We start from the raw sequence: 15,709 nt of genomic DNA, 5'->3' as shown, positions 1-15,709 counted from the left end.
AGCAGACCTCATGTGTGTCTCCAGCGTTATTACCCTGTCACCAGCTGGCTCAAATCTTTGAATAGTAGACTTGTGATGCGCGGGAACACTAGCGTCAGGCGATCAATTTTCATAACGGCAAGGAAAGTTGTGTGAGTGCGCCACACCAGATTTTTCCTTTTATATTATCCTTGAAATGCAAAAATTTCCAAAAACCTTGTATATACCTCGACGCGCAATTTAAAAAGGAACATACATGTCAAATTTCATGGAAATCTATTACCGCGTTTCGCCGTAAATGCGCAACATATAAACATTTAGAAAAATGCCAAACCGTCGACTTGAATCTTAGACCTCACTTCGCTCGGTCAATTAAACAAGGTACAGAGCTGGTTTTGGTATTTTTTTAAAGGAAAACACTAAACAATTCAAGTTTTTTTAACTTAAACTAAAGATGTACTATGTGACTTCCGTTGGTTATCCTGCAGACATCCCATCGATAGTCGATTTCTTCCCAGACTCGCACTAGCATTTCAGGTGTAACTTGCACAACTGCAGCGCAAATGCTTGCTCTAAGTTCAGGTAGAGTGGCTGGCAAAGGAGGTACGTACACCATATCTTTTCTGAAACTCCACAAGAAAAAGATCAGCGGTGTTAGGTCTGGGAACGAGGGGGCCATGCAATTGGCGCATTACGGCCAATCCACTGATTTGGAAAGCGGTCATTAAGAAAATCCCGTTCGATCCCTGAGGATTTATTGTGTTTTATTGAACACCCTGTTTCTACAAAACATTTATACCACTCATATATTGTAGGCCTACTAGGAGGATCTGTAGTGTAATTAGTACAAAAATTACGCTAAACTGTTGTCGCAGACTTTGATTCTTCAAACCAAAACACACAGCTAGCACGCTCGGGTCCAGTGAAGCCAGTGATCTTTGACGTAACTGCCACTAGCGCTTGTGCGGCGCGACCAGGCACTAGCGGAGTACGCGAGTCAAAACTTTGAGTGTTTTCCTTTAAAACTACACCAAAACCAGCTCTGTACCTTGTTTAATAAGATTTATATGAATTGTCAAAGTTATTAAGTCATTTTGGAATCACCCGGTATAACAGTAGAATCTCACCATTCAATTCTCCTTTGATGAATACTTGCAAGAAACGTTGCAGGCCAGAATCAACAACATCGAGTTCGTTTGGATTCCATGCAGTGCTGCACTCTGGGGCTGGTTCTTGACTGCTATCAACTGCCGGTATCTGCAATCATAAACAAACTATAGTGAGGTCCACGTTATAATGACAGTGGGTAAACAGTGTTGTCAATTCTCTGCCTTGCCACTACCTTCCATAAAGGATAGCTAATACCACTGTAGGCCTATCAGATGTAATATTAAGGCTCAACTCACACTTACGCGAATCAAGTCGAGAAGAGACTGCGACTCTAGTCTCTTCTCGTCGCAGCATGTGGTTTCAAATGGTGACACTCAGACCAGTCGATTCTACTCTCCGCGACCTTACGACTGTGAGACTGAGTCGAGCGTCGACTTGACATGTTGGTCGAGCATCGACTTGAGTTGAGTAGTACCATAGAGAAACAATAGCGTAAGAAGATATCCCATGTATAGGGCGTTTATGTCGTAACTTTCACTGTTATCTCAAGCCGATAGTCCACGTAGTTCTTTCCTATGAAGCTGTGTGATGTTGGTAGTCTCTCATATTATGCCGTTCATACACTCTTACCCGTTCAAAACAGTAAAAATCGACAATAATCGACAGTAATCGACTTGAGATAACAGTAAAAGTTGCGACATAAACGCCCTATACCATGGGATATCTACTTACGCTATTGTTTCTCTATGGTAGTACCGTGCATTTATTATGAAATGAGGTTAGAAATTGAACTTTGAAGTTTCATCTTCTTGGTTAAAGCAAATTTTCTTTCTTGTTGCTTCTTTTTTGTTCTATCATTTTAGATAAAACAATAATAAGAATTAGATAAGACAATATATTCATGATAATTATAATAAAATTGAGGTGAAGTGATGTTAGAAATGAAATAGCATAAACTGAAGTAGTGACAATGAGCAAAAAAGTTATAAGGTCGAGAGACTGGAGTATCCTCGACTGGAGGCGTACGATTTGAGTCGAGGTAGTGTGAGTTGAGCCTTACTGTTCATTATTGTTTAAAATAATCAATTATAATTTATTCGTCAAGAAAACTTATTTTCAATGATCAAATGATAAGTTTTCATGATAAATATTTTATATAATTAAATATTTCGTTAATCAATTATATTTCTACATTGTTGAAAAACGATCTGGCAACGTTGTGGAGCTAGGAAATGATAGTGCTATCGAATGATAGACAAGGATATCGATCAAATACTGCCATCATAGCTAACTTTACTCTGTGCTTATCAATGGCAGAATTACTGAACATGCATGTCCGGTTTAAAGTCGTTTATTATCCCATGCAAAGAAAGTGGATATGGCCCTCCATGAAAGCTGCAAGAGGTGCCTATCGGATTTTAAAGGATAGCGCTATCTGCTTTGTGGAATGATAGACAAGGATAGTAACACCAATTTCAATCAAATACTGCCATTATAATGCGGACCTCACAATAATTGAATTGATTTTCTACTTGAAAATAATATTGAATCATGCTGAATTTATGCTTGAAACAGTTTAGTCACCAAATAGGTAATTGTAATGAAAATAGGAGAAGTATTTTCAAGAGGTTTGTATGTATTACACTAAATTCTAGCTAATAGGCTTACCACACACTCATCCGTTGATGCATTTGTTTGAGAAAAGTCAATGTCTGCTTGTGGTTGATCAACGTCATTATCAATTTGCGAACAAACAGTGCCAGTGCTGCACTCTGGGGCTGGTTCTTGGCAGCTTTCATCCTCCTCCTTCACAACAACAGTGTCCGCCATCTGCAATATTGATACAACAAAATCAAAATCAAGTCAAACGACTAAGTAGACGCATCTAACATGTACACTGACACTATACTCCGTACGAAATTACTTCTGACTTGGAGGAATATGCAGCGCAAAGAAACGGAGGGAGATCAGCCAATTACAGTGATGGATAGAGTCATAGGTGGAAGCGCAGTTGCCAATTTGTCGATTAGAATCAGTCGAGTCAGTGCTTGTGAGTCAGGAAACTTCGTAAGTTTAACATGAGCGCTTGAATACTCACTAGAAATTAGAGAACGCTGACCGGTTCAGAACGGCAACATCGCTGCCGTTGTATCCCTACCGCTCTATGCCTTCTCTGCTGCGCATGTCCATCCCAAGTCAAAAGTAATTTTGTACAGAGTATGGGTGGTGTGATATGGGTGTGTACGGGTGATGTGACCCGTACTGCTATGACCACATTGAACCACCTTGACAAGCCGAGAAGAAAGAGCTGTAGTACAATTTTACAATCTTAAGGTGCGTACATATATACGCGTCTCCAACACGCTCCGCGCACGCTCCACGCACGCTCCACAATTGCTTCGATCATGAACGTTACGGGACATGTTAGCTCTTCTCGCGTTCCACTCTTGCTCCCCGGTCGATCATCAATCGATCTGCTCGAGTGACGTTCGATTGCGGAGCAGAGCAAAAGTCTGTACGCACCTTTAAACTTTTCAGAGGATCGAGCTTTTAAACTACTCGATATCCACTTGAAGTGATTGTGTATCAAAACTTCAAACAACAAATTCAACATAAATTTTGTACAAACTGCTGCTTCACAACCGATAATATTCTCTCAGTTATCGCCCACAATCTTTCCAAAACTCTTTTTCATGAGCAATCTTTTGGATTTTTTTTTAAACTTCGAAGGCCATATTACAAATTTGTAGAATTGTCTCAGTTGGTGATACCAGCCTGGTAGTCGTATCAACTTTCAAATTTGAAAATGTCCTGTTAAAGATCAGAATCTCCTTTCTACTGGTCAGTTTTGAATCAGCTTGGCTCAGGAGTTCACAGCAATTACTACATTGGAACACACAAAATAAACTTGTGAGCATTCCTTCAAGGGACATCATTAGCTGGAGAGACTCTTATCGAAGCATCTTCACTGCTTGATGATGAGGAACTATCCGATCTAAGACTTGGTTGAGGGAAAGGTGGTGGATTCGCTTTCGATTTCTCACTAATGTGAGCAAGAAGAACGTCAAAGTCTGGATCGTAGCTTGTGCTTTTTGGAGGCTCCAGTACTTTTTGAAGGGTCAAGATTTTTAGGGCCGGTTTCCGAGCTCAGGATTTGGCCAAGTCCTAGACTTTAAACAGCTGGAGTCAGAAAATTGGCTTTCCGAAACAGGGCGTAGTCGCAGTCATTGTCATAGTCACGTTTGAATTAAATTTCAAAAAACTAGATAATTAAACACTACTTGATAAAATAAAGATAAAATATTGTAAAGTTTCAGCTATTTTGAGTTATTTAGAAATGTTTAGTTTCGTCAAGGAAAAACGTTTCAAATTATAGAATGAAAAAATAAAAACTGCGACTACTGTTATAAAAGCTGCGACTAAGCCCCGTTTTGGAAAGCTAATTTTCCGACTCCAGCTGTTCTAAGTCTAGGACTTAGCCAAATCCCGAGCTCGGAAACCGGCCCTTAATGTTGCCCTGAGAATTCTTACACTTGGATTCTGGTCGAATCCTCCCCTCTGACGGATTGTTGTTACACTTGGATTTCGGTCGATCAGAACAAATTTTCGAGAGGGTCCTGGTGTCCTGGTTTAAACATTAAGTAAGAATAGATTTGCAATTTTCACTTATTTTCAGGAGCTGCAGAAATGAGGTAATAGTGATTATGAACCCATCAAAACATGACGGTCTTGGGGATTCGGCACTAATTTTCTTTTAATTTGAAAATATAACCAGGGCTTTATTAAAAGCTTCAATAATTCTCGGGTTTATGCACAATAATGCACAGTTGTCGGTATTTTTAGCAGAAAGTATTCAGCTACGGTATTTATAGCATCCAACAAGGAATTAATTTTTTGCAAGAAATTTGCAGTTTCTAGAGCAGTTGATGTTTTCAATTGGCCAGTTGCAATGTGGGCGATTGAGCGCTGCTGCAGTTGTGTGGCTAAAAACTTGAGCTGTTAGAGACAGACATCTTCTGAAATTTGTTGAGTGATATGTGAACTCCCAATTCCTTCAAGCCCGTTGTAGATAGGTCATATGCAATAATTGCCTTCACTGCAAGACCAACATTTTCAAGACTTGAAGTGCAGTATTTTATTGCTGCCGATGAGTCGCTCACATTCAAACCTTTTTCCGACAAGAAATAGCCAATCGGAAGTTTCCACTGATAATACAGCCCTCTAATCATGAAAACACTTGCATTTTTGGCTATATTATTCGATCACAAATCATGAAATCCCTCAATAATATCATACAAGGGAGAATATTCGAGGCATTGTGTTTGATTTGTTCAAACATGAACACACAAGCCATCTCCATGTCTGACATGGTGTCAACTATTATCTTAATTTTTTCGAGAAGGTTTTTGTTCAAAACTGTGGAGTGGCATTTCTTCGAAGAAAGCCACATTCTTATTGTTGATTCACCAGGAAGGATCATTGTTTTGCGAAAGTATCTGTAAAGGTAGACGCACACAGATCGTCATCGGACGGACGGCACGCATCGGACGATTAGATTCTATGCATTGTTTTCAATTGGAGTGCGCATACCTATCCGCATCGTATAGGTATGCGCACTCCAGAAAACAATGCATCAAATCTAATCGTCCGATCCGTCCGATGACGATCTGTGTGCGTCTACCTTCAGTAGATGGTAAACGCAAAAATATGCTAATAGCCAATCTCTTTTCTTCTATAGTGAGGTCCACGTTATAATGGCATTGTTTGATTAGCAATAGTACTGCTATCCTTGTCTATCATTCAACAAAGCGGATAGTGCTATCTCTTTCAGCTTAGCTCTGTTGCCAGATCGTCTTTTAACAATGTAGAATTAATAATTAACTAACAAAATATTTCATCTTAATTACGAAAATTCATTATGATATTATTGGAAATTATAATTTATTATTTTAAACGAGAATGAACAGTTAATATTACATTAACAAACCTGTATCAGCTACCGTCTATAGAAGGCATTGAAAAGACTGAGGATCGGCAAAGTTGTTCTGCTATCTTCCTCCACTGCCATTATAACGTGTACCTCACTTTGCCGCACTTTATGATTTTGCATTGCAGAAAGAATGAAAAATTCCATTGATTTGAATTTTTGAAAAGTTTCATTTTTTGACAATTTATGACTAAGCAGATTTATGTTTTTTATTTTATAATTTATGTCTTTTCAAACTTGATATCTCATTTTGTAGTCTCTCAATCCTATACTATTAAACGAGCAATTTCTGTATATATGTTTGAATTTCACCGGATCTCGAAAACGGCTCTAACGATTCTCACGAAATTCAGAACATAGTAGGTTTATAATATAAAAATTCGATTGCACTAGGTCTCATCCCTGGGAAAACTCGCTGAATGACATTAAAAGGATAATATTATTATTCATCCTTGGAAAAACAGCTGATAATAATTATTTCGTCGTCTGTTGGTGATTGAAGTGAGTGAGCGAGTTCATGTGTGTGGGACTGTGACAAAATTTTGACTCAGCTGTTGAACTTTTGTAATCATTCAATCAGGTACTTAGTGCCGGTTGCAAAAAAGCCGGGTTATTTTCAATCCTGATTAATTCCAGTAGAACCATCTTTTTGAAATGGTCTTCTCTGATTTGGTTCACGTGAAATTAATCAGGCTTAAAATTTAACCGGCTTTTGTTCAACCGAGCCTTTGTGAGGGAAATTTTTGCATTCCTCTGGGGATTAATCTCTATTCACTGTGATTAGATAGAACAATTCTGTATGAACTATAGATATAATTATGATTTATTTTTTTGTAATACATTTTTTATCCTTTCGTACTCCAGAGCGAAGCTCGGTTCCCGATATTAACTTTTATATCTAAGCCTCCTTCTGAAATTTGGTTGGGACTGTGAAAAGAGATGTTCTAGCATCTGTACCTTTTGTTGGGGGAGCACTCTCTATCCAGTTGTGTACTGAAGGAGACATCTGAATTGAAAAATTTGCTCACCGATGGAGATGGTAGAAGCTCAGATTTTTTTGCAGCATGTTTATTTGGTGACGCCAATGTGTGGTTGAAACGAGGAGAAGCAGGACTAGATGAGTTAATGTTTGCGAATGGATCTGGATCACTGTCAGTGAAAGGGTAGACCTCCGGTACTGCACCTGAAAATCAACAACATTGTTGTAATTGTGATATTACAGTAATTTCCTTCATTCGATGAAAGAGTACACAGCCATATGTATGGGAACACCTCAATAAGTTGTAGACTGCTGTAGATAATATATTACTGTAACTCTCAGGATAAGTTATCGGTCAAATACTCTACCTTTTGACGGTTTTTATTTTCTCATTTCTATAATTAGACACGTTTTTCCTTGACGAAATTAAACGTTTCTAAATAATTCAAAATAGCTGAAACTTTACACTATTTTCTCTTTATTTTATTTTGTGTTTAATTTTCTAGTTTTTTGAAATTTAATTCAAACGTGACTATGACAATGACTACGACTACGCCCAGTTTCGGAAAGCCAATTTTCTTACTTCAGCTGTATGAAGTCTAGAACTTCAACCCCTACAACTGAAGTCTACAACTGAATTCCAACCCCTTATAAAGGGGTGACTTAGGGGTTGTAACTCGAATATTTTAAATGTAAACACCCATTATGTAGGACATCATTTTAAAGGCCTTTTTAAAACAAGAAATACGGCATCGATAAAAATGTTCTATGATACTTGTATTCAAAATAGCGACTGATTGAAGTTTTAGTTCTAAGGAAATGAGAGGTTGTAACTCAAATATTTTGAATGTAAAGACCCATTGTGTGGTATATCATTTTAAATTCCTTTTTAAAACAAGAAAGATGACATCGATAAAAATGTTCTATGAAACTTATAAATCCAAAATGGCGGCTGATTGAACTTCATCAATTATTTCTTTAAATACTTCAACTTCAACATAGGCCAAATAAGTTATTGACTCTTTGAATGTTCTAAGTTTTTTTATTGGCCTATGAGTGCATATGCATATATATATTCAAAGCAAGAAAAAAAATTCAATGATATCTTTTTAAGCCTAAGCTTGTTCATTGGAACATTAGTTCAAACATAAGAAATGAAAACATAGCAAACAGAGATAAATAAATTGAAGCCTCAATATAATACACCCAGTTATGAAACATTCCGTTATAGTCTAGTCCCGTCCATTTTTTATGCAGTCTATTGAAACATCCATATGGCTCAATGTTAGATAGGCCCCTACTATAAAGTAAATTATTTTGACCTAGAGCCCCTTTTTAATAGTACATTTTTGCCTTTTCAGGGAAAACCCAATATTATTGTTTTACATACCTTTAATGAGACGTCCACACGATAGAATATCCTTCTCTTGGAAATGCTTCTCACATATCACCTTTTTAACAAGTAATTCTGGAGATAATGCAATTAGTTCTGCATTTCCTGAGAAATTGGAAACATATTAGACATAGAATATTTTATTTTCTTCCATGTAGTATTACTTAGAACTTTGTCAAAATGATGCTAGCTAGGCCTATTGGTTTTATCTAAACACATGATCAACTTTTATTTACTTTTTAAATATAAATTTTTATTAATTACAAATTACTATTGTATGAGAAATAAAATTTTTACTATTTTAGGACCAAGTTTAACAAACATGCAATTTGACCGTAATTAGGTGTCGATTAATGACGTCTTCCTCTTTGGTTGGCTCAAGTAGCATTAAACTGTCATTTAATCACAGATCAAATTTTATATTACCCCATGCAACAGAGATGAGGAGGCCTTTCAAGTACAATAGTGCATTTCAACTTGCTTGACTTATGATACGATGCTTCAGAAATGTATTTTAAAATTTAGAAACTTGTCAAATGCATGTTATTTCATGATTCAAAAGTTTAATATTTTCTATTACCTTCGAAAAATAGATTACTATTCATGAAACTTGTTCAAAATCTAGGCTATATTGTACATTGAAATAATTAATTTATACTATACTAGCTTAACCGGCGAACTACGTACTGCCAAAAAGTCAATGTATATCATGTCACACTTGAGTTTATTTGGTGAATCATGAAATTTATCTGACAATCAATATTTTTATTTACATCTCAATACGGACTTCCTATGTGTTTAAAAATACCGTTTTAATACCAGTAAACAATTTTATCACAGAGTGACGTGTTTATTACAGCTGGTAAGTTCATATGCTAAATCATATTATCACAACATGATCTTGAATCATGATGATCTTCCCGTTCTACGTTAACCGCTCGGCTGACAATTTCGAAAACATAGGTCTGTAAAATGGATTAATATATATTTATTATTAGCCCCCCCTATTAAAAGTTCTGGTCAGAAACCATCCCCAATATTCAAACAACATATTCCCAAAGTTTCATGCCGTCCTGTCAAGTAGTTCTCGAGTCTATAGGGAACAAATAAACTAACATACAAGTCTATAGGGAACAAATAAACTAACATACAAACAGACATTCATTTCTCTCTCTCTCTCTCTCTCTCTCTCTCTCTCTCTCTATATATATATATATATATTATATATATATATATATATAGATATAGATATATATATAGATATATATCTCTCTCTCTCTCTCTCTCTCTCTATATATATATATATATATATATATATATATATATATATATATATATATATATATAGAGAGAGAGAGAGAGAGAGAGAGAGAGAGAGAGAGAGAGAGAGATGAAATAAACCGATCTAAAGATATAATTGATATACAGATCGGCTATAAAGGCCTTCCACAGTGTCCATACTTTGCCTACCGGGGGTGAAGAGGAGACTGAGGGATTTCCTTCAGAAGAACCCCTTTTATTCTCTGAGGGAGTTCTATGATTGTTATCCTCCTCAGGCTGTGAGTAGATACATAGAGAAACGATAGCATAAGTAGATATCCCATGGTATAGGGCGTTTATGTAGCAACTTTTACTGTTATCCCAAGCCGCTAGTTCACGTAGTTCTTTCTCATGCAGCTGTGTGACGCTGGTAGTCTCTCAAATTGTGCCGTTCATACACTCTCACCCCAACAAAACAGTAAAAATTGACAATAATCGACAGTGATCGGCTTGAGATAACAGTAAAAGTTGCGTCATAAATTCCCTATAGCATGGGATATACACTTACGCTATTGTTTCTCTATGGTAGATACTTCTCGCATTAGTCTTGCTGCTTCTTCGGCTAGCAAGGTCTTTAGAAACCTTGTTTTGATAGAAATAAATTTAAATCTATACGTTTTATAGACCTTGGCTGCTTGGTAAGTCTCGCTGCATACTATGTGTGTGTTTTTACTTGTAACTTTTGTTCTTGACCTGTCCTATGACAGTTTTTTATTGTTCTTGACTTGTTCACTTGTGGACATACCAATGTAGTAGACCAGAAACTTATTCATGGACATACCATGAACAGAAACTTATTACCATTACCATTATCAAAACTCACCTGAGTTGGCCACCCAGATCTTCGCTGTGTCAATATCCTGGGGAAAGGAGAACATTTTCAATCCTTTTGTGCGAATGTTGGAACAATTTCTGAAAACGCATCTATTTCCAGGCATAGTATCAAGGCTATTTGTGGTTGTGAATGGGCCTGGATCACTTTCAGTGTGAGAGTAGACCTGCGGTACTGCATCTGAAAATTAACAACATTGTTGAAATAATTTCCTTTATTCAATGAAAGAATGTTGGATAGAAAGAGAGAGTAGAATACCGTCAGTCATTATTTAAAATGAGAAGGTTGTTCATTATTAAATTTATTCAATTACTTCTAGTAAACATTGTAAGCAGTTTACAATTATCATTATAATCATGCAACAAGATTGGCTTTTTTGGAATTTTCAGTTCTACCGATTAGACAGATATACCTGAAACACATCATATTATATTATAAGAAGCTATCACTTTTTCATTTCATTAATAGAACGGATTGTGCTATTACAAGACGGGAGGAGTCAGGTCTGGTTACTGTTCCTAGATTATTGACTACTGCTGGTCAGCGTAGCTTCATATATTTATCTCCATTATTTTTTAATATTCTTCCAAGTAATTTGAGAGGTTTACTCGCCCAAAAAAACTTTGGACTACATTTGAAAAAGTATCTGGTTAGCTCTCATGGCTGGGATAGTGCCGAGAATTTCTGGATTACATTAGTATAGTAATTATTCCAATTGAATAGATTTCATTTTGTACCACATCTTATATCATGTTATACACTGGGCTAGGCAATATCAGGTCATTATTATAATTTACAAATTTTGTTGCATTCTAACACATATTGTATGTAAATATATTGATCTATTATAGCATCACTGATTTATCTTGTTTATTGAAAGGATTTGATTTTAGTTGTTAATGTATATACTGTAATGTTAATTAATAATAAGTAAGTAGTCAAAGTACGGCTGCTCCTTCCCCAAGCTCGAGCTTGCTCTTTTGGGGAAGTAGTTCCTTATGTTTATTTGTATTTCCTATTGATTCATTTTGTTGTTATATTTCTAAATTGTGAATTATTGTAATGCATTTTCAAGGAATAAATAAATAAATAAATAAAAATAAATATAAATCATGCAACCAGGGAATTAAGTGCGATATTTGTTTACAGTAGGACAAAGACAAGTTAAGCCAACATAAATCTATCTTTTTTAGGACAGAACTTTCCGATAACAACGAGAAAGGAGAAAAGGCGATTACAAGTTTATTAAATAGATTCAGTTCAATGTTAGAGCTTTGTACCCGTACATAGTAAATTATTTTGACCTGAAGCCGACTTAATAGTACATTTTTGCCTTTTCAGGGAAAACCCAAAATTATTGTTTTACATACCTTTAATGAGACGTCCACTCAATAGAATATCCTTCTCTTGGAAATGCTGCTCACATATCACCTTTTTAACAAGTAATTCTGGTGATAATGCGATCAGTTCTGCATTTCCTGAGAAATTGAAAACATATTTATTCCCTGTAGTATTACTTGGAACTTTGATTAGCTACTTCAAACCAATGTCAAAAGGTTGCTATAGGTTTTATCTAAACACATGATCAACTTTTATTTACTTTTTAAATAGAAAGTTATATTAATCACAACTTTTTCCAACTTATAGGAAATATAATATTTACTATTTTAGGACCAAGTTTCGTAAACATCAAATGCAATTTGACCGTTAGTTTTTAGTTTTTGAATTTTCCATGTACATTTTCATGTATATTTTGGAAAGAAATAAATGATTTCACTGTATGTCTCGCTGCATACTATGTGTCTTTTGACTTGTAACTCTTGTTCTTGACCTGTCTTATGAAGTTTTTGACGTGACAACGTCTTATAAATTGGTTTGCCGGGTGACACTTCAAGAAACTGCGTTACGCTCCGCGTTATGCGCTCATAATGAGAGCGAGTGAGAGCGTTCGTTTCGGTTCACGGTCGTCTGGAAAGAGCACGAATAGGAGCAGTGGCAAGCAACGCAGCAGCAACCCGAAGGCATTCACCTGGAGAGAGAGTGAAACGGAGCAGTCAACCTGCACAGGCGCCGCAAGCAATCTCCTGCGACTGCGCCACTACTTCCCAGGCTGGCAACGTTCCTTCAACGTTGTGGTAGTTTTCAATCACAAAAGTAGTATAAATCGTTATGTATAAATAAAATAAGTGTTTTAAATTGTTACTATTATTATTTCATCCTTCTTCCTACTATACGAATGAATATTCACATTAAAATTATTTTACCACTCAAAGTCGTTGTCACGTAAAACTTTCGCCCGTATACCGACTTTACAGGCAACCATGCAATTTTTCTTGTTCTTGACTTGTTCATTTGTGAACATACCAATGTAGTATGACCACGCCATGAACAAAAACACATTAGCATTATCATTATTAAAACTCACCTGAGTTGGCCACCCAGATATTTGCTGTGTAAATATCCCGGGGAAAGGTGAACATTTTCAATCCTTTTGTGCGAATGTTGGAACAATTCCTGAATACGCATCTATTTCCAGGCATAGTATCTAGGCTATTTGTGCTTGTCAATGGGCCTGGATGACTTTCAGTGTAAGCGTAGACCTGCGGTACTGCATCTGAAAATTAACAACATTGTTATGATTGTTATATTACAGTAATTTCCTTCATTCAATGAAAGAGTATATAGGATAGAGAGAGTGGAATACAGTCAGTCATTATTTCAAATGAGGCGGTTGTTCATAATTAATTTGTTCAATTACTTTTAGTAATTAGGCTATTGTAAGCAAATTACAATTATCAGTATAATCATACAACCAGGGAATAAAGTGCGATATTTGTTTATAGGGATAAGACAAGTTAAGCCTACATAAATCTATCTTTTTTAGGACAGAACTTTCAGATAACAACTAGAAAGGAGGAAAGAGACAAAAAGACTACAAGTTTATTATGTAAAAACAGTCGAATTTTCAAAAATGTCTCCCTGCCTTTTGCAATCGGTTCCAAGTAACAAGGTCTGGTCACGTTGGGCAACATCTTTTATTTATTTATAAATTGATACATAAAATATCATTCTAAAATTATGAATAATTGGTCACTTGCATGTATTTCCTCCTCCCACATAGGCTAATGCAACTTTCATGATCAAACAGCTGAACACAAGTCGACGTGTTTCATGTGAACAACACACAGTTCCTTAAAAATATTGTTGAATTGATGATAACGATATTCTTGTTCCTATCAAGATGGAAGCCCAAGAGCTTTACTGGAGGGAACCCATACTGCATCGTATTGCTAAGGCTGGAGACAATGATATGTATTTTCACTGTTTAAGGCAAACCGGTTAGCAGCTGCCCCTCTGGATGCATTCATCAAGGCCTGGACCTCATGCATATTCTAGCCAACATCCATGATAGAGGTGGAGGTGTCATTGGCGTAGCATACTATGATCTGAAAGGGCAATATCATTTATCATTATCAGAAACAGAAGGGGTCCCAGCACATATCCCTGGGGCACCCCATAGCTCAGGGCTCTAGCCTGTGAGAGCTTACCACCTGCCTGCGTCCGCCCAAGTATGAGCGCAGAAGCTGGAGAGGGCCCCCAACCACACCATAAAGAATCAACTTAAAACAGCAAGATTTCATGATCCAGGGTGTCCAAAGCCTTCCTGAGATCATCACAGAGCGTCAGCCCAGCAAGGCTCCCCCCTCCAAAACTATCACATATCCTTCAATATAAAATTAAAGGAAAAAAATCTTAATTGTAGCATAAATGTACATAATCATCATACGAGGTGCCATAGAAATGTTCATATTCCTCAAGTAAGGCTATCAAGGACTTTGAGAAGCCATTTTAATGTGGGAATAAGAAATTTTCAATCATTTGCCATCATATGTTTAAGATTTACCTTATCCTAGTTTTAGAAAAGCAATAAACAAATTCCTAAGTGACAACCCATTCTATAGTTTGACTGAATTTCATGAAAACTCCTTCAATTAATGTTTGTCTTATAAAATACTGTATATTATACTAATATGTGTATACGATTATATTTGTTATTTATGAGTTACCTAGATGGTATAAATTTGTTTTGAGTGGGTCTCCACCCTAATTACTAATGTAATGTTTTTTTCAAATACTCTGACATTGTCTAATGCAATTTTGTAATTCTTCTTTGACAAAAATAAATTATTATTTAATTATCAATTCAACTGCGCCCACTATTCGCCGCCTAGCCCTGAACCCAAACTGAGTGTCAGCAAACAGACCATTCAGCTCACTGAACTCATACAATTGGCCAGCTATCATAATCTCAAATATTTTTGACAGAACTGGAAAAAATTGAGACTGGGTTATAGTTGTTGGGATCCAGGCGAGAACCCTTCTTCTGAATTGGTACAACCCTCGCCAACTTGCCATCCGGGAATACATTCTGAGCCAGACACTCATTTATAAATTGAATCAAAGGGATCAAAATAAACTTGATACGTTTTAAGAAATTACTTGACATATAATAAATGTCCTTGCTTGCCGAACACTTGAGGTCCATGGTGATCCGCAGGACATCCTCGCATGTGACACTGTGCCACACCAGTGTAGCTGTGGCTGGCTGCCGAACCCGCATAAGATGACACACAGACAGTGCCACTGATGCAGCCATCCCTCGAACTGGCAATGTTGGTGTTGGCCAAGGGGCTGTTACTGATGCTGATGTCGATGATGATGCTGTCAATGACGATGCCACCAATGATGGTGCTGTCAGTGATATACTGATATTGGAGTTGATGGTGTTGTCAGAGATGCTGGAGCCGGTGAAGAGGCTGTTCTCAGTGCATTTACTAATCCAGTTTAAGTTAAACTAGTTTAGCGTTAATAGAATGTCGAAGTTTATAATATCAGGAAGGCTGATTTTTATAGGAAATTTTGTTATTTGTTAACATACCATCAGTAAATTGAGGTTATGTAGCTACTATTTCCTCGTTCAAAATCCACAGAGCTGTAAGATGTACGGTAATAAAAGTGAAAAGCAATTGAGAAATTCTTCAAAAAATGATGAAATGCTATATTACTATTTCAAACTTCTATTTAGTTGGCACCAAAAAATATATTTTA

At 36.5% G+C, this 15,709-nt stretch overlaps 1 protein-coding gene across 4 annotated transcripts in view; it reads right to left on the bottom strand.

The window, feature by feature from the left end:
- LOC111056230 (oocyte zinc finger protein XlCOF22) overlaps nucleotides 1-15,709 on the bottom strand; it is a 32,282-nt gene that overhangs the window by 11,976 nt on the left and 4,597 nt on the right. Inside the window, exons 3-9 of one of the 4 annotated variants that reach the window (XM_039428724.1) lie at nucleotides 13,026-13,214; nucleotides 11,971-12,078; nucleotides 10,592-10,780; nucleotides 8,446-8,553; nucleotides 7,105-7,259; nucleotides 2,758-2,919; nucleotides 1,107-1,236 (exon numbers count right to left, since the gene is read on the bottom strand). In XM_039428724.1, the coding sequence (XP_039284658.1) occupies nucleotides 1,107-1,236; nucleotides 2,758-2,919; nucleotides 7,105-7,259; nucleotides 8,446-8,553; nucleotides 10,592-10,780; nucleotides 11,971-12,078; nucleotides 13,026-13,214 (1,041 nt within the window). The remainder of the gene's footprint in view (nucleotides 1-1,106; nucleotides 1,237-2,757; nucleotides 2,920-7,104; nucleotides 7,260-8,445; nucleotides 8,554-10,591; nucleotides 10,781-11,970; nucleotides 12,079-13,025; nucleotides 13,215-15,709) is intronic. The other 3 variants (XM_039428737.1, XM_039428730.1, XM_039428745.1) reach the window with 3 other exon arrangements.

Source organism: Nilaparvata lugens, chromosome 1 (genome assembly GCF_014356525.2).
Source record: "Nilaparvata lugens isolate BPH chromosome 1, ASM1435652v1, whole genome shotgun sequence".
NCBI lineage: Eukaryota > Metazoa > Arthropoda > Insecta > Hemiptera > Delphacidae > Nilaparvata > Nilaparvata lugens.
Note: the sequence above shows the minus strand (reverse complement) of the source record. Positions and strands in the feature narration are given on the sequence as shown.